Below are 19,987 nucleotides of genomic sequence, written 5' to 3' on the forward strand. Positions count from 1 at the left end.
GGGGGGTGTATCGCCGGTTCTGGGGGGGGGGGTTATGTGGCGACCCATTTCCTGGCGAGCACAGAGCTTTGGAGCCTCTGCGCCATGGGGGACCGGTTGAGGGAGGCTTAAAAGTGAGGCTGAAGTTTTCGAATAAAGTTTTTCCTTCGACTACAGTTACCGACTCCGTGTCGTAATTTTAGCGCTGCGTGTAGCACACCGCTACAGGAAGATAAATATCGCTAAATTCAGAGAAATCCTGGATAAAAATCTGTTAGTCTCTGCAGAAAGCTTAAACTGGGAAGTTCATCTTTCACAGCAGGATAATGGCCCAAAGCACACTGCCAGAGCAACCAGGGAGTGGCTTCAGATGAAGAAAATATATTGTCCTTGAGTGGCCCAGTCAGGGCCCTAACCTTAACCCGATCGAACATCTTTGAACATCGAACATCTCATGATTGCTATTCACCACCGCTCCCCAAGTAACCTGGCACAACTTGAGCAATTTACAAGGATGAATGGGTAAATCTTGCTTCATCACGTTGTGCAAAGCTAATAGAGACTTATCCAAAAAGACTACGGGCTGTAATATCTGCAAGAGGTGGTTCAACTAAGTACTGAGCAAAGGGGGATGAATACTTTTGATCTGCTGACATTTCAGTTTTTGAATTTTTAGTTCTTCATGCTTTATAATCTTCCCTGTTTTTTTGGGCTCTACTTTGAAAAAAATGAGCATGAGATTCCCAAATAAAAATTTTCAGTTAAACTGATCAAAATCCCTGGTTGTAATACCTGCCTATGTGAACAAAGGGTTTGGGACAGAATACTTTTTCAAAACACTGTATATAGAGAGATACTGGAAAAAGGCCAGCAATATCATGAAGGATTCCACTCACCCAGCTCATAGAGTGCTCCACTCCCAGCAGAGAGGAGGCTGTGTAACATCCATGCCAGGATCACCGGACTCTCCCCCAAGTAGTAAGCCTGATCAACATCTCCAACCACTACTCACCCCTGCGCACCCATTACCACCACTATTTATCATTTCCTGTTAGAGTCACCTTATGTAGAGACAGTCCTGTCTCTAGTGTCACTTTAAGTACATAGTTTGATTATAAGCTATCTTATGTATTTCTATTTATTGTGTTCTTTATCTTAGTGTGTTTTAATATGCTACATCTGATTTGGAGTAACAATTGTTTAATTTTCCTTTACACTTGTTTACTGGAAATGACATTAAACACTCTTGAAATCATCCTTTGTGCTGGAGATTAGTTTAAACATAGTCAGACAATAGTCATTTTTAAATCTGCGATCAACCATGTTACAATTGTTCTCAAAGAATGAAGGGTTATCTTATTGAAATATATGAACTTAAAGGGGAACAATGGGGGTTGGGGCGGAAGATGTCACGAGATTGCCACTCATGGAGGAGTTTTGAATGAGAAGAGAGTTTCAAAATAAGGGGCTAGTCATTCAAAACTGAGGGGTGTAAAAATTTATTCTTGCAGAGTATGGTGACTCTCTGCAATTCTTTACCTAAAGTGTTGTGGAGGTAAGATCACTAGAAGTATTTAGAAGCTCAGACAGAACATTAGCAGAAGACAATGAGTGGGAATAAAGGGAGCCTTTTCTATTGGCTGCCTGTGACTAGTGGTGTTCTGCAGGGATCAATGTTGAGTCCACTACTTTTCATGTTATGTGTTAATGATCCGGATGACGGAATTGATGGCTTTGTGGCCAAGTCTGTACATGATCCAAAAAAGGTGGAAGACGGGTATGTCAAGGAAGCAGGGAGTCTGCAGAAGGACTTGGATAGATTAGAAGAATAGGCAAAGAAGTGGCAGGTGAACTACAGTGCAATGAAGTGTATGGTCTTGCACTTTGGTAGGAGTAAAGGCAGAGACTATTTTCTAAAAGGGGAGTGAATTCAGAAATCAGATGCAAAGGATTTGGGTCCACTTCAGGATTCTCTAAGGGTTAACTTGAAGGTTCAATTGGTAATTAAGTATGGGAAAGGCAACCTAGAATACAAAAGCAAGAATGTAATGATGAGGCTTTATAATTCATTGGTCAAACTGCATTTGGAGTTTTGTGAATAGCTTGGGCCCCATATCTAAGACATACCACGGCTGGTGGCGCAGTCAGATCAGCGCTGGGCTTGAGAATGGAGGTTCCCGAGTTCGATCCAGTGACAGACCGCTTTCATCTTAAGCTTGCGTATCTAGACAGCTAAGATGTAACATCCACGGTCAAGCCTGACTGACCTCACCTTACACAAGTTTCTTTTCATTTTTCTTCCTTATTTTTTTATGTTTCTCTCTGAAATTCTCCTTTACAAGACAGGTACCTGACTCATGCCATCACTGTCCACATGAATGCTAACAGGCTAATACTTATGATCCTTTATTAAATGACTGGCTTTCAAAATGGTTAAGATTACCTTCAATAAATCTGCGAGACGAGTGAGCATGTCAGTAGTAATAGAAGGGATGTCATCTACACATTGACAATATTCAAATATTATTCTTATTAACAGTAAAACAGTCCTGTTAAGATAAAAGAAACCAAGAATTATGAATCACCATTTTCTGAGAGTTACAAGTTGGTTGACAGGACTACTGCTATACAAAAAAAAATATACTATTACTTGCACAAATAGATTAGGCTGGACATACTGCATTAAAATCCAGTACATCTGCCAAAGTATTTCCTGTGAACATAAAGTGGAAATTATTATGAAAATTACAGGATCTTAGAAAAAGAAGTAATTTTAACCCCGAGCCCAGATGATAAAGCTGAATAAAAATTAATGGGCTGAGAAAAAGACTGCCTTGAAGAAATCATAAGAAATTGGGCACCATGGTAGCGTTATGGTTACTGTGACACATTTACAGTTCAGAGCGTCAGTGTTCCGAGTTTAATCCTGACATTCTCTATAAGGAGTTTGTTCATCTTCACCGTGTAATGTGTGGGTTTCCTCTAGGCACTCCCATTTTCTCCCACAGTCCAAAGACATACCGGTTGGTAGATTAATTGGTCATTGTAAATTTTCCCATGAGACTAGGGTCAAACTGGGGTTGCTGATGGACTGGCTCGAAGGGGCAAGAGGGCCTATTCCAATATAAAAGTTGGAACAATATGCTGCAACTTTACAAAACACTAGTTAGGCCACACTTGGAATACTGTGAGCAAATCTGGTCAACAAAACATAATATCAAGAGAAATGAACTGAATTTCCTTTCAAAATATGGTAAGCATCAGGAATTTAATGGAAGATGTTATGGTTGATAGTGATGCAGTGTAATGTCTTTTTGCAAAGTAACCCAGAATACAAAATGCATATATATTCTAAGGAGAGTATCTTAATAATAGGTTTTTAAGCAGTGAGAAAACGTGCATTATTTTAAGTGCCAACATACCCAACTACAGCATACTTCTCTCCATCTACAGCCAGGAAATCTGCTGGCTTTCGTTTTTGTTGTTCTAAAAATTTGAAAAAAAAAATCACTTTTAATGTGATGAATACAGTTTTCCTACTTTTGCCAAGAACTCTCTGCACCAGGATGTTATTTTAATACATAGAAATCATATATAATGGATACATTATTTATGAAATTGTTATGGCTGAGAGCTTATTCTCTATATGATTTGACTCAGCTTATAACAATTCTCACACACTGTGAAATTTTTCATCTGTTAAATAACAGACTTTTGTGAATAAATTTTTAACAATTGAACATTTAAAAAAGAAATCAGGAGGGGTAAAAAAAAAGGTATGAAGTTGCCCTAGCAGACAAGGTGAAGGAGAATCCCAAGGGATTCTGCAGATACTTTAAGAGCAAAAGGATTGCAAGGGACAAAACTGGCCCTCTGGAAGATCAGAATGGTAATTCATGCATGGAGCCAAAAGAGATGGAGGAGATCTAAAATGGATCTATTTTTCCATCTGTATTTACTCAGCAGATGGACACAGAGTCTATGGACGTGAGGCAGAACAGCAGTGAGGTCATGGATCCTATACAGATTACAAAGGAGGTGGCCCTTGCTGTCTTGAGGGAAATTAGGGTGGATAAATCCCCAGGGCCTGACAATGTGTTTCCTTGGACCCTATGTGAGGCATGCGCAGAAACTGTAGTGGCCTCGGCAGAGATATTTAAAACACCCTTAGTAACAGGGAAGGTAGTGAAGGATTGGAGGATAGCTAAGAAAGGCTCTAAAAATAAACCAGGAAATTATAAGCCAGTGAGCCTGACATTGGTAGTGAGAAAGTTATTGAAAGATATTCTAAGGGACTGGATATATGAGTATTTGGATAGACAAAGACTGATTAGCTATAGTCAGCCTGGATTTTTAAGTGGTAGGTCATGTCCAACCAATCTTATGAAGCTTTTTCAAGGAAGTTCCCAGGAAAGTTCATGAAGGCAGGACTGTGGATGTCGTTCACATGGAATTCTGTAAGGCACTTGACAAGGTCCCACATGGGAGGTTGGTCAAGAAGGTTCAGTCACTCAGCATTCAAGATGAGGTACTGAATTGGGTTAGACATTGGCTTTGTGGGAGAAACCAGTGGTAGTGGATGGTCGTCTCTCTGTCTAGAGGCCTGTGACTACAGGAGTGCCGCAGGGATTGGAGCTGGGTTTGTTGTTTGTTTGTCATCGATATCAATGATCTGGATGATAACGTGGTTAACTGAATCAGCAAATTTGTGGATGACACCAAGATTGGGGGTGTAGTAGACTGTGAGGAAGACCATGAAAGCCTGCACTGGGATCTGGACCAGCTGGAAAAATGGGCTGAATAATGGCAGGCAGAATTTAATGCAGAGAAATATGAGGTGTTACACTTCAGTAAGACCAACCAAGATAGGTCTTACACAGTGAATGGTAGGGCACCAAGGAGTGTGGTAAAACAGAGGGATCTGGGAATACAAGTCCTTAATTCATTGAAAGTGGCTGCACAGGTAGATAGGGTTGTAAAGAATGCTCTTGACACATTCATAAATCAAAGTACTGAGTACAGGAGATGGGATGTAATTCTGAAACTGCTTAAGACATTGGTGAAGCCTAATTAGCATTATTGTATGTAGTATTGGTCACTTACCTACAGTAAAGATGTAAAAAAGTTTAATAGAACACAAAGAAATTTGACAATCATTTTGCCGGGACTGGAGGACCTGAGTTATAAGGAAAGATTGAAGTTACGACATTATTCCTTGAAATGTAGAAGATAGAGGGGAGAATTGATTGAAGTATACAAAATTATAAGGGTATAAGATAGGGTAAATGCAAGCCGGATTTTTCCACTGAAGTTGTGTGGGATTACAACTCGAGGTCATGGGCTAAGAGTGAAAGGTGAAATGTCTAATGGGAACATGAGGGGAAATTTCTTCACTCAGAAGGCCATGTGAATGTGGAACGAGCTGGCAGCACAGTGGTGCATGCAAGCTCGATTTCAACGTTTCAGGGAAGTTTGGATAAGTACACGGATGGTAGTGGTCCGGGTGCAGGTTAATGGGAGTAGTTAGTTCAAACAGTTTGGCATGGACTAGATGGGCCAAAGGGCCTGCAAGTGTGCTGTATTTTCTATGACTCTATTAATTCCATCTTATTGTAAACATTATTTTCCATCCTAGAATTAAAATCTCCAAATAGAGAAAGAAATGTCTTAAATCTGTTTAGTAAATCTTCCTTTTGGCCGAACAGGCAGGAGGCATTTTTGGATCTGGTTTAAGAACCAGCAGATTTTATGAAGAATAGTCATCACAGAATTAAGGCAACATTTTGTTTAATTTGAAGAGTAACAAATTAAACTATAAGGGCACAATAGAACCAGAGCTGTGGTGGAGGGGAACTAGTTGGGTCTGGTGTCCAGAAAAAAAAAATGAAGGGGTTCAGGCTGAAACGTCAACTGTACTCTTTTCCTAGATGCTGCCTGACCTGCTGAGTTCCTCCAGCATTTTGTGTGTGTTGCTCAGATTCCCAGCATCCGCAGATTCTCTCTTGTTTTGAGATTGGAAAACCGAAGTGTAGTAGGTAAAAGTGCAACAGTGAATAATATTAAAGGAGGTCTCCAGAACAGGAAGATACATTCTGACAAGTGGAAATCAAAGCCAGACCCCTTGGGTAACAAAAGAGAAAAGCAGGCTGAATATAGTAGAACAACACACACAAAAGGTAGGACATAAATGGATTTCAGCTGTAAAGTTAGATTGGGCAAGGTGGAAATTTTGACCTTGAAGTGCAAACATTCAGAAGATTTCAGAGAATAATAATTTTGCGTTTTATTTTACAGGGCTAATATAGCACCATTCCATGCCAGATTGCAGGGCCAAGGAGAGAAATGGAAGAAGAAAAAGAGAGACTGTATAGAAAGGATGCACAAGGAAATACAATTTAAAAAGAACAGAGTGATTATGATCTGGATTCATTCCTGGAAGGGTGGTAAAACAAGTTAAACAAGGCCATTTGAGCAAACAAATGAGTAATTACGGGGGAAAACCTGACAGAAACATTTCCTCTAGTAGACCAAATCTGACAAAAGCTTAAATATTTGCTTTTCTAAATCTTAATTTGAAAATGCAAAAAAAAAATTGACCTGTGACTTTCTTCTCAGGTAAAGCAATCACACCATCTTCAGCAGAATTGACTAAGTCCTGGAACTCAGCTGGAACCTCAGCTTGCTTCCAACGTTCATTATCCAATAGAAGACTGCATCAAAACAAAACCAACAGCTCTGACCTCAAAATAGTCAAATTACAATTGCATTTTTATAGTTACAGATAATCTGAGATGATTCACAAAGCTAACTTCTTGAAGTTGCTTTGTTTTGATCATGCTTTACTTGAACAAATCACAGGAAGACATTATTATTAAAAAGAAGCACTACTGTGTTTGTGTTCAGATAATATTTTATTCTTCACTTTTAGCCCCCACTAATAGTGAAATAGATGAAGAAATATGAAAAATAGTGTACAGCTAAACCTTCCTGGCATTTCAACTAGGAAGTCTAATGATTTCTAAAAGATATAACTTTAAACATTTTTGTGCTTTTCACAGAAGTGAACTTAAATTGCCACCTCAATGTACACATGGGGGCAGTGCAGTAGTTTATCGGTGTCTTAATTTCCGTGATTCAGGTTCACCTCTGATTTCTGATTGATGCTATCTACATGGAGTTTGCATATCCTAACATCAGAATTAGATTCACTTTTTCTGGAATGTGCAAATTAGCAGAATTGATTGCAATTCGGTGCTAAGCATAAAACAAAGGAGAATACAATAGCAACCAACAATTTACAAGATTATAGTGCAAAAAGCTATAAGCAATCAATAATTAACATAAATGTCAGTAATCAGACCAATAAATGTGAACATACGAACAGACTAAAATTAACAAGAAGAGGAGGAAAGACCATTTAACCGTTGCTGTGAAGGGACAGTTAGGGTATTAGACCTGAGTGAATTTTGTTGGGAAGCTGCATAGCTACAGGAAAGAAGCTTCATGTAGTCATGTAGTCCTGGTGGTGACAGACTTCTAGTATCACTTTGATGGCAATTTGGTGATGCTAGGGTGGGTGGAGTTTTCCAGCTCTGTTCTTTGGTCTGGCAATGAACAGGTCTTTTAATGTTGGTAGCTGACAGCCAATGATCTTCTCCGCTGAGTGGAACACTCGGCCGTATTACTACCAGTATATTACTTAAATATACTTATACATCCTCTTATTTCCTCAAAAAACTTGAAAGCCGGTCTTACCTTCACGAAGTGTATACTGGTTGTTCAGAATCTATCAGGAGGCTATAGTCATTCTATTAACCACTGAAAGCTTGATCTTGGGCTATTTGGTCTATCTAGTTTTGCCTCCCTTGAAAGCAGACTATCACCCTGCCCAATTCCCAGGGTCCCATGGCTAATTCATAATAATCCTATCTCACTGTTCCCCTTATGTCTTACACCCTTTTATTTCCAATATTTTAAATTTCTGTAAAATACATGGCAAAATACCAGTTTAATAACTTAGCTTTTTTTTTTGCAAGGCGTTTCTTTTCATCTACAATTGATTGGCCTTGGCATCATTCACCTATTCTAGCTTATTCACATTGTTCTAAAAGATTATTTTATTTCACAAATAAGCTTCTTGTCAGAGTCTTTTCACTGCAAGATTTACAGTTTTTACCTGTTTCCTCCTTGTGCCTGCACAAACTTATTTTTGTCAAAATTTTCCTATTTTCCCCCAAATAAAATGTCTTGCTTTCACCTTTCTATGCAATTTCTGGAGCCTCAGAGCAATGACTACATTCACTGTGCTGCAACAAATTAAAATATACAGTGATAGAATATGTAAGTAAACACCGTTCTATGAAATTTGAATTTTATTATCTCTATTGCTTATTGCCAAGGCAGAATTGACAAGCAAACTCAGCACACTTGTATATTTCTTCTCCTATGTCCACCTGTTATCTAGGTATGCTTTTCAATGCATGCACACACATTTAAAAACATAGCAACCAGCCTATGTTTTTAACTCTCCTCCCATCCGGTAGGCACTACAGGAGCCTTCGCTCCCCCACCAGCAGGCACAGGAAGAGCTTCTTCCCTGAGGCTGTGACCCTGCTGAACCTCACATCACAACACTATGCAGTATTGCACCCATATTGTACTGTCTCAGTACTTTTATGCTGAAGCACTTACTTTTTATTCGCAGTTATTTTGGAAATAACACTATTCTTTACACTTCTGGTTAGAGGCTAACTGCATTTCACTTGGCTTTGTATCTGTACTCAGCACAATGACAATACAGTTGAATCGAATCTAATATAATCTTTGAGTGTTCTAAAGAGCCTTAGAACATACTGTGTTCCAGCCAAACCATTACATCCTAATAAATTCAGCTTTTGAACAGTGGATCGTGAACTTGTACTGAAAGACAGGCCTATGCCAACTTCCTTTTGGTTCTAAACCAGTAAATAGCTGAAAGAATGTTTGGCATCCTTGTTCATTGGGCATACCTGAGTTTTGTTTTCCTTTCTTCATGAAATCGATTGACAAACTTATTGGCCTGACTTTGAAGAGCACCTCGAAGGGACATACTTCGCCTATTGCAAATCTTCTCCGTTTCCTGTACAAACATCTCTACTGTTCGTGATAGGGCCACAAACTCTGAGGAGTTCAACTTTTCAAGGAAACCACCCTTCAAGACAAGGAAACACGTAAATGATTTAAGTAAATTAGGTACAGGAAACCACATACAGCAAAAGTGAACGTTTTTTCCCCATTTAACCAACTCAATTATGCATTCATTTAAAAGAAAACTATAGCTTAACCAGGTATAATGGACAGCAGCAGAGGGATTACCATCCCGTCCTTTCACTTAAGATGTCTGGGCTTGAAACTATCAAAGTGTTTATAAACTGAGGTAAAGAGCCAAGATATTAACAAGGCTGAAAACTAGATGGCTAATGATGGAGGTAATAATAAAGGTGACGTCAATGAAACTGTCATTACACATACATGGGACCTGGAGAAATTGAAAGAAACAGAATTGTTACTTCTTCACTGGAAAATGTGGAAAATGAAAGCATAGCTTTTAATCCAAATCTCAAGAGAGATGAGAGGCATAGAGAATTGAGGGTTTGGAGTCTGAGAAAAAGACTGACGAATCTAAGAGGCGATCATGAATTATGAAGAACAACGGGAGTGGAAGAACATCGGTTCATAGGAAAACGTCAAAAGGAAATTCTTGAAAAATGAAGAATGTAAAGTACCCATGGTGAAAATCTGGAATAAAACTGAGATATTCAACTGGTCAGGTGGCATCTATGAAAAGAGAAACTGAGTTCATGTTTCAGCTCAATGACCTTGTATCAGATGTGGTAATATAGACTTCAAATTACAGAGAAAAAATGGTGGGAGAATGGAGACAAAATAGATTGGAGGACTAGAGGTTAAATATAAAATTAATATAAGGGTAGAGAGTTTGTGTAAATGCAGAATTAATTGAAGTTATGAGCTTGGAAACAATACAATCTCCTTTATATTTTGGTTAACTCATATCATTTTTCTTTTAGTCATTTAATCTCTCCAGACATCCATCCTCTTACATACCTTTCCTTACTTCTTAGGCAAAAAAAGGCTTGGAGAAACAATAAAGCTGAAAGCCAACCAATTCCCAAGACATTATGATCTGCATCTTAAGGGTTAGTAAGGGATTCCACAGAACATAAAAGATGGAACACAATGTGGAAAAATGTCTGGTCATATACTTCGTTGAAACAATAAGAAAATGAAGTATATAATTTTTTTTAAATAGTGTGCTAATGAAAGGCATTGGCATGCAAGGGAATCTGGGCATCCTTGTCTATGAATCACAGAAAGTTAATGTGCAGGTTCAGCAATTAATCTGTTCGTTTTGTAGCAAAAGTAATAATACTGTGATTACAAGAAATGTTCTGATGAATCAGTGCTTGGAATATTCTGTATATCTGTCTTCCAATCAAGGAAGGATATATTAAACACACAGTTTGTGTATCAAAGGTTAAACAGATATGTTTCCGGGATGAACATGCAGAGGGGGAGAAGTGTAGATGCTGTCATTCCAGGACAAATTGAACAAATCCGGTGATCTCATGAAAACATACAAATCCTTAAAGGGCTTGATTGGCACATGGATGGAGGTTTCTCCTGGCTATGCCCTGAACTATTGGTCTCAGAGGCGAGATGGAATTTCTTCATCCAGAGAGAAGTTAGTTTTTGGTATCTTTTATCTAATAGAGCTCAGTTTCAGAGCAGATTAAGGTCCCTTCTCCACAGTTGTTCTGACATGATATTAATCTCTAAGCTTTCAGCCATGTTCCCAACTATACAATTTGATGAGCTAGTAATGCCAAATTCCATTTCTGCTATCTGCACTGGCAGACCATCTTGAACGACGGCTGTTTTGGAGTAAAAGATCAAACAAATTCCAAGACAGTCAATCAATAGGCAAAAATGATTTTGTTGCATTTTACCCCCCACCCCAGACAACATTCCTATCATCTCTTAGTTTCCCACATTATGTGGTACTCAGGCCTATCAGCTTTCTTTTGTTGAGCCCAAAAGCATGCATGGAATTAACATACACCAATTATTGTTTTATAACATTGTGTCTCTTTCTTACAATAAACTAAGGATTCTACACAGCTGCTTGTGTTCTACTGTGGAATTGACAATGAGATCATTAATTGCTAAATTTCTACAGAGATGCATAACCATTTCATAACATTTACAGACCACAGACATCAGTCATTTATTCCCAAATATAATCCAAGTTTTGAGTTAATGATATATTAATATTTCATTAACAAGTATGGGGTTGCCACATAACCCATGCTGAACACTGCCTTTCATAATAAAAGTACATTATTTGGGAGGGTGAATTTCTTTTAAAAAATCACCACGTTTTGTGCCACTTAAAACAAAATCCTAAATTACAACAAATAAAATTTGATTTTGCAGAGCCGGCAGCTTTATTATTTTTCACTTGAAACAGTTTAGTTTTTAATTAGAAAATCTTAATTAAGATTTGAAACACTTACACAGTTCAAGGAAAATGAGGATCATTCCAGTAAGTCAATTAAGGAGGAAGGAAATGAAAGGAAGAAAAATCTGAGTATAATCTTCAATAAGGCATCTACTGTAGCATTATTACATGTTGCAAGATACAGTAAACTAACCATTTCAACAATTGTAAATCCTCTGACTAAAATACATACCTAAGCACTTCATAGCTTGGCAAGGAAGAATATTGAGGGCACATTCATATAGGAAGGCTGAGTGACACAACAGTTTTCGTATCCGCAAGTTTCTTGAATCTCATACCAGCAGAAATTTACACCATTTTCTGTTCACAGCATAATTTTTACAAGGACGTTGCCTGGATTGGGGAGCATACCTTATGAGAATATGTGGAGTGAACTCAGCCTTTTCTCCTTGGAGCGACGGAGGATGAGAGGTGACCTGACAGAGGTGTATAAGATGATGAGAAGCACTGATCGTGTGGATAGTCAGAAGCTTTTTCCCAGGGCGGAAACGGCCAACATGAGAGCGCCTAGTTTTAAGGTGCTTGGAAGTAGGTACAGAGGAGATGTCAGAGGTAGGTTGTTTTTATGCAGAGAGTGATGAGTTCATGGAATGGGCTATCGGCAACGGTGGTGGAGGTGGATACAATGAGGTCTTTTAAGAGACTCCTGGATAGGTACATAGAGCTTAGAAAAACAGAGGGCTACGATAACCTTAGGTAATTTCTAATTAAGTATATGTTCGGCACAGCATTGTGGGCCGAACAGCCTGTATTGTATTGTAGGTTTTCTATGCTTCTCGGTTTGGTTGAAAATGCTTTGAAAATGGAAAATAAGTATATGTATAAATCAGGCTAATCTTGAGTGGGATGCAACATTCTCCCACGTGAACACATTCTCCAAGCTTTGGTGGCTCCTCTCGTGCTTCATTATACAAAACTGGGATGGAGTTGATGGTTTGTTAACAACAAGCTAAACTTACTGCAAATTTTTGAGTTTTGATCATTTGAGTAATCCAACAAACTTGTGTCACATATCACTTACAAGGAGGCAAGACAAAGGAAATAGTAATAAAAAGTTTTGGCAAATGGTGCAGGCGATCTATAATAAAAATGGTATTGCATCATACTCTCAAACATTCCAGGATACTCAACCCAATAAAATTATCCAGCTGATTCAAAAATCTCCCACCACTCCAACACTGTTATTAATACAGCTTCCCAGAATCTGTCTCCCTATCTGTTCCTCGATGTCCCTGTTACTATTGCGAGGTCTATAAAAAACACCCAGTAGAGTTATTGACCCCTTCCTGTTCCTAACTTCCATCCACAGAGAATCAGAAGACAATCTTGGTGGGATCAAGGCATGACTGTGCAAGTGTGTGGACGTCATCGAGTTTGACTGGTGGGACGGATTTAAAAGAAGACAATTTTATACAGCAGGTGCCAGTGGAGCAGGCGATGGAGTAGAGGGACACAGAGTAGGCGGGCTTTGTTTCAACAGTGCTTCGGTGATAACAGTTCGAGGTGTGGTAAGCTACTTGTGAGGAATAGGAGGTATGTCTGTGAGGCCGGTGTTCTGTACTGGGTGTCAGACATGGGATGTCCGGGAGACTCCCAGCCTCTCGGATAGCCACACCTGCATCATGTGTGTCGAGCTGCAGCTCCTTAGGGAGCGCGTTAGGGAACTGGAGATTCAGCTTGATGACCTTCATTTGGTCAGAGAGAGTGAGGAGGTGATAGTGAGGAGCTATAGGCAACTAGACACACTGGGGTCTCAGGAGACAGATACGTGGTTAAGTCAGGAGAGGGAAGGGAAAGGTCAGATACAAGAAAGCACAATTAGTTCTCCTGTTTGAGTACTGCTGGGAGGGGTGGAAAACAACCTACCTGGGGAAGCAACAATGGTTGCACCTCTGGCACAGAGTCTGGCCCTGTGGCTCAGAAGGGCAGGGAAAGGAAGAGGATGGCAGCAGTAATAGGGGACTCTATAGTTAGGGAGTCAGACATACGATTTTGTGGACGCAGGAAAGAAACACGAGTGGTAGTTTGCCTCCCAGGTGCCAGGGTCCAGGTTGTTTCTGATTGTATCCTGATATCCTGAAGTGGGAAGGTGAACAGCCAGAGGTCGTGGTACATAATGGTACCAATGACATAGGGTAGGAAAAGGGAAGAGGTCCTGAAAACAGACTACAGGGAGTTAGGGAAGAAGATGAGAAGCAGATCCTCAAAAGGCAGTAATCTCGGGATTACTGCCTGTGCCAAGCGACAGTGAGTAAAGGAATAGAGTGAGGTGGAGGATAAATGCGTGGCTGAGGGATTGGAGCGGGGGCAGTGTTTCAGATTTCTGGATCATTGGGATATCTTTTGAGGCAGACATGACCTGTACAAAAGGAACGGGTTGCACTTGAATCCAAGGGGGACCAATATCCTGGTGGGGAGGTGGGGAGGTTTGCTAAGGATATTGTGGAGAGTTTAAACTAGAATTGCTGCGGGGTGGGAACTGAACTGAAGAGACAAACGAAGGGGAAGTTGGCTCACAAATAGAGAAAGCAATGTGAGAGGGAGAATAGGCAGGTGATAGAGAAGGGATGCACTCAGATTGACGGCTTCAGATGTGTCCATTGGAACTATGATGTTGTGGCCATTACAGAGACTTGGATGGCTCAAGGGCAGGAATGGTTACTTAAGAGTGCCAGGCTTTAAATGTTTCAGAAAGGACAGGGAGTCAAAAGAGGTGAGGCGTGGCACGTTGATCAGAGATAGTGTCACGGCTGCAGAAGAGAGATTGTCTATAGAGTCTCTGTGGGTGGAAGTTAGGAAGGGTCAATAACTCTACTGGGTGTTTTTTTATAGACCACCCAATAACATAACATATAACAATTACAGCACAGAAGCAGGTCACCTTGGCCCTTTTAGTCCATGCCGAACGCTTACTCTCACCTAGTCCCACCGATCTACACTCAGTCCATAACCCTCCATTCCTTTCCTGTCCATATATCTGTCTAATTTTACTTTAAATGACAATATGCAACCTGCCTCTACCACTTCTACTGGAAGCTCGTTCCACACAGCCAACACTCTGAGTAAAGAAGTTCCCCCTCGTGTTACCCCTAAACTTTTGCCCCCTAGCTCTCAACTCATGTCCGCTTGTTTGAATCTCCCCTACTCCCAATGGAAAAAGCCTATCCATGTCAACTCTATCTATCCCCCTCATAATTTTAAATACCTCTATCGATTCCCCCCTCAACCTTCTATACTCCAAAGAATAAACACCTAACTTGTTCAATCTTTCTCTGTAACTTAGGTGCTGAAACCCAGGTAACATTCTAGTAAATATTTTCTGTACACTCTCTATTTTGTTGATATCTTTCCTGTAATTCGGTGACCAGAACTGTACACAATACTCCAAATTCGGCCTTACCAATGCCTTGTACAATTTTAACATTACATCCTAACTCCTATACTCAATGCTCTGATTTATAAAGTCCAGCATACCAAAAGCTTTCTTCACCACCCTATCCACATGAGATTCCACCTTCAGGGAACTATGCACCATTATTCCTAGATCACTCTGTTCTACTGCATTCTTCAATGCCCTACCATTTACCATGTATGTCCTATTTTGATTAGTCCTACCAAAAAGTAGCACCTCCCACTTATCAGCATTAAACTCCATCTGCCATCTTTCAGCCCACTCTTCTAACTGGCCTAAATCTCTCTGCAAGCTTTGAAAACCTACTTCATTATCCACAACGCTACCTATCTTAGTATCATCTGCATACTTACTAATCCAATTTACCACCCCATCATCCAGATCATTAATGTATATGACAAACAAAATTGGACCCAGTACAGATCCCTGAGGCACACCACCAGTCACCGGCTTCCAACTTGACAAAACAGTTATCCAGTTAAACAGTTATCTCTGGCATCTCCCATCTAGCCACTGTTGAATCCATTTTACTACTTCAATATTAATACCTAACGATTGAACCTTCCTAACTAACCTTCCACGTGGAACCTTGTCAATGGCCTTACTGAAGTCCATATAGACGACATCCACTGCTTTACCCTCATCAACTTTCCTTGTAACCTCTTCACGCACAAATCCACGTTAACTATTCCTAATCAGACCCGGTCTATCCAGATAATTATATTTACCACCTCTAAGAATACTTTCCAATAATTTACCATGTCAAACTTACAAGCCGGTAATTGCTAGGTTTACTCTTAGAACCCTTTTTAAACAATGGAACCACATGAGCAATATGCCAATCCTCCAGCACCATCCCTGTCTCTAATGACATTTGAAATATTTCTGTCAGAGCCCCTGCTATTTCTATACCTACTTCCCTCAAGGTCCTAGGGAATATCCTGTCAGGACCCAGAGACTTATCCACTTTTATATTCTTTAAAAGTGCCAGTACTTCCTCTTCTTAATTATCATAGTTTCCATAACTACCTTACTTGTTTCCCACACCTTACACAATTCAATATCCTTCTCCTTAGTGAAATTGTTCAAAATCTCCCCCATCTCTTTTGGCTCCAAACATAGCTGTCCACTTTGATTCTCCAAGGGACCAATTTTATCCCTCACTATCCTTTTGCTATTAATATAACTGTAGAAACCCTTTAGTAAGCCCAATAGTAACAGGGACATCGAGAAGCAGACAGGAAGACAGATTCTGGAAAGGTGTAATAATAACAGGGTCATCATGTTGGCAAATTTTAATTTCCAAAATATTGAGTGGCATCTCCCTAGAACAAGCGGTTTAGATGGGGTGGAGTTTGTTAGGTGCGTTCAGGAAAGCTTCCTGAAACAATATGTAGATAAGCCTACAAGTGGAGAGGCTGTATTTGATCTGGTATTGGGAAATTAACCGGGTCAGGTGTCAGGTCTCTCAGTGAAAGAGCATTTTGAACACAGAATTATGACCACTATCTCCTTTACTTAAGCATTCAAGAGGGGGAGGGATAGGAACAGACAAGTTAGTAGAGCGTTTAATTGGAGTAAGGGGAAATAGAAGATTATAAGGCTAGCAGGAAGGAGCTCAAGAATGAAATTAGGAGAGCCAGAAAGGGCCATGAGAAGGCCTTGGTGGACAGGATTACGGAAAACCCCAAAGAATTCCACAAGTATGTGAAGAGCAAGAGGATAAGATGTGAGAGAATAGGACCAATCAAGTGTGACAGTGGAAATGTGTGTATGGAACTGGAGGAGATAGCAGTGGTACTTAATAAATACTTCACTTCAGTATTCACTACAGAAAAGGACCTTGGCGATTGTAGGGATGACTTATGGTGGACTGAAAAGCTTCAGCATATAGACATTAAGAAAGAAAGAAAGAGGATGTGCTGGAGTTTTTGGAAAGCATCAAGTTGGATAAGTTACCAGGACCGGATGAGATGTACCCCAGGCTACTGTGGGAGGTGAGGGAGGAGACTGCTGAGCCTCTGACGATGATATTTGCATCATCAATGGGGATGGGAGGGGTTCTGGAGGATTGGAGGGTTGCACATTGTGTTCCTTTACTCAAGAAAGGGAGTAGAGATAGCCCAGGAAATTATAGACCACTGAGTCATACTTCAGTGGTTGGTAAGTTGATGGAGAAGATCCCAAGAGGGAGAATCTATGAACATTTGGAGAGGCATAATATCATTGGGAATAGTCAGCATGGCTTTGTCAAGGGCAGATCGTGCCTTACAAGCCTGATTGAATTTTTTGAGGATGTGACTAAACACATTGATGAAGAAAGAGCAGTAGATGTACTGTATCTGGATTTCAACAAGGCATTTGATAAGGTACCCCATGCAAGGCTTATTGAAAAAGTAAGGAGGCATGGGATCCAAGGGGACCTTGCTTTGTGGATCCAGAATTGGCTTGCCCACAGATGGCAAAGTGTGGTTGTAGATGGGTCATATTCTGCATGGAGGTTGGTGACCAGTGATGTGCCTCAAGAATCTATTCTGAGAACCCTTCTGTTTGTGATTTTTCTAAATCACCTGGATGAGGAAGTGGAGAGATGTGTTATTAAATTTGATGATGACACAAAAGGTTGGGGATGTTGTGGATACTGTTGTGGAGGGCTGTCAGAGGTTACAGTGGGACATTGACAGGATGCAAAACTGGGCTGAGAAGTGGCAAATTAAGTTAAACCCAGTTAAGTGTGAGGTGGTTCATTTTGATAGGTCAAATATGATGGCAGAATATAGGATTAGTGTTAAGACTCTTGGTAGTGTGGAGGATCAGAGCGATCTTGGGGACCGAGTCCATAGGACACACAAAGCTGTTGCACAGGTTGACTCTGTGATTAAAAAAGCATATGGTGCATTAGCCTTCATCAACAGTGGGATTGAGTTTAAGAGACGAGAGGTAATGTTACACCTTTATAGGACCCTGGTCAGACCCCACTTGGAGTACTGTGCTCAGTTCTGGTCACCTCACTACAGGAAGGATGTGGAAATTATAGTAAGGGTGCAGAGGAGATTTGCAATGATGCTGCCTGGGTTGGAGAGCATGCCCTATGAGAATAGGTTGAGTAAACTTGGACTTTCTCCTTGGAGTGACGGGAGGATGAGAAGTGACCTGATAGAGGTGAAACGTTGAAGACAGGCATTGATTGTGTGGATAGTCAAGAGGCTTTTCCCCAGGGTTGAAATGGCTAACACACGAGGGCACAGTTTTAACGTGCTTAGAAGTAGGTACAGAGGAGATGTCAGGTGCAAGTTTTTTTTGCGATGTCAGGGCGTGGAATGGGCTGCCAGTGATGGCGGTAGAGGTGGATACGATAGGGTCTTTTAAGAGACTCCTGGATAGGTACATGGAGCTTAGAAAAATAGAGGGTTATGGGTAACCCTAGGTAATTTCTAAAATAATTACGTTCAGCAAAGCACCGTGGGCCGAAGGGCCTATTTTGTGCTGTTGGTTTTCTATGGTTCTATGTTTCTAATTGCTAACAAAAGGTTTCAATGTTAATAGAAGGTGCATTCAAAACTACACCAATTCTCATCAATGGCAAAATATTAACGTTTAAAAAGATTTAGTGCTCTGAGGAGATCTCCAAACTTTGGTTAGTAGCTGTCCAGGGTTCAGACAAATGTCTACAAAATTACCACATTATATAACCGCAAGGAAATTCTTTTTTAACAATGATGAAAAATAATAGGAATCCAGGTTCTTGTGGGAAGAAATCATCTAGAGCCTTTTATAACATTAACTATTTAGGAGAGAGATCATCAGACAACTAGGAGGACAAATTGCAGATGCAGTCAACCAACAGACCAACAAAATGGAGGCAAAACAACACTGAAGTTAGAGTAGTGCTGAATATCAGATCAGAAATGACCAAACTTCCTGAAGGAAGCACGTTCACAAAGATTGAGAAATCATCATCAGCTTGAGGTTTATACTTGAGGTACACTGTCTGTAGGATTAGTTAGTACAGAGCAACACAGCTTATCAAAGAGCAAGTGATACATGTATCACAATGAGAGTACATAAAAAACACATTAAAAATACAAGTCTGACCACAAGTCAAAATATTTACATATTGCAGGCTTGTGTAAATGATTTATTTGGTATTTCAAACTTTAGAGCACTGTGGCAATTGACAGATTACAGAATTTAAACTTAAATTATATTTAAATCCAATTAGGTCTGTACAATGAAAATAATGGCAATTAGAAATCAATTTTCCCAGAAAGTGATTACAATATCGTTGGTAAAATACAGTACAAGTGAATTGAGGAGAAAGATTTCATATAATTACTATAGCGCAAGGGAGAAAATAAGAAGGCTTAAAACTCTAGAGAAGTAAGGCTTAGATCATTAAGTTGCTTTTTTGATGTAGGGTCACGTTCACACATAAAGTTACAATTTTAATGCGACTATGACATAGAACTGAAAAGCAAATTACCTTAGCTCTAGCCATAAGGAACTTAACACACCGATCATGGCAGATGTCGGAAGCACTGCACAGAAGTTCTTGAATATTGTTGGCAACTCTGCCAAGTTCTAATTCTGTAAGTCGTGAGTCATCACTGACCCTGAAATCAAAAATGGGACTTAGTACAAACTTCCAGAAACAATTTTAGTGAAGAAATATAAAAGATATATTCTTTCTTTCTCTTTCAAAACATTGTTCTCCTTTTTGGAGGGTACAACTTTCCAATGACTATATATTACCTAAGTTTAAGACTAAGCCAACGTGGCTGTTGAATGATGTCACATTGCTTGTATTCCACAATCCATGATAACTAACAGCAAAAGTCAAAGTTCATTACTTATGTACAAGGTACCTTCAAAATGAGTAAAGGAAAATGAAATTCCAATTCACATATAATGGTTTTGCCATCACTGTATCCCCCACTATCAATAGTCTGGGTTTACTAATGATCAGAAAATTAACTGGAGTAGCTAAATGCAAAATCAAGCCACAAGAGCAAGTCAAA

General features: G+C 39.8%; 1 protein-coding gene across 3 annotated transcripts in view; it reads right to left on the reverse strand.

Annotated features, from left to right (window-relative positions):
• The window catches only part of vps54 (VPS54 subunit of GARP complex), a 113,829-nt gene that overhangs the window by 26,976 nt on the left and 66,866 nt on the right, over positions 1 to 19,987 (reverse strand). For all 3 annotated transcript variants that reach the window (XM_059986130.1, XM_059986128.1, XM_059986129.1), the window contains exons 13-17: positions 19,453 to 19,582; positions 8,988 to 9,169; positions 6,577 to 6,689; positions 3,402 to 3,465; positions 2,423 to 2,528 (exon numbers count right to left, since the gene is read on the reverse strand). In XM_059986130.1, coding sequence (XP_059842113.1) covers positions 2,423 to 2,528; positions 3,402 to 3,465; positions 6,577 to 6,689; positions 8,988 to 9,169; positions 19,453 to 19,582 — 595 coding nt within the window. The remainder of the gene's footprint in view (positions 1 to 2,422; positions 2,529 to 3,401; positions 3,466 to 6,576; positions 6,690 to 8,987; positions 9,170 to 19,452; positions 19,583 to 19,987) is intronic.

The sequence above is a fragment of the Hypanus sabinus genome, chromosome 12, assembly GCF_030144855.1.
Source record: "Hypanus sabinus isolate sHypSab1 chromosome 12, sHypSab1.hap1, whole genome shotgun sequence".
NCBI classification, from domain to species: Eukaryota; Metazoa; Chordata; class Chondrichthyes; order Myliobatiformes; family Dasyatidae; genus Hypanus; species Hypanus sabinus.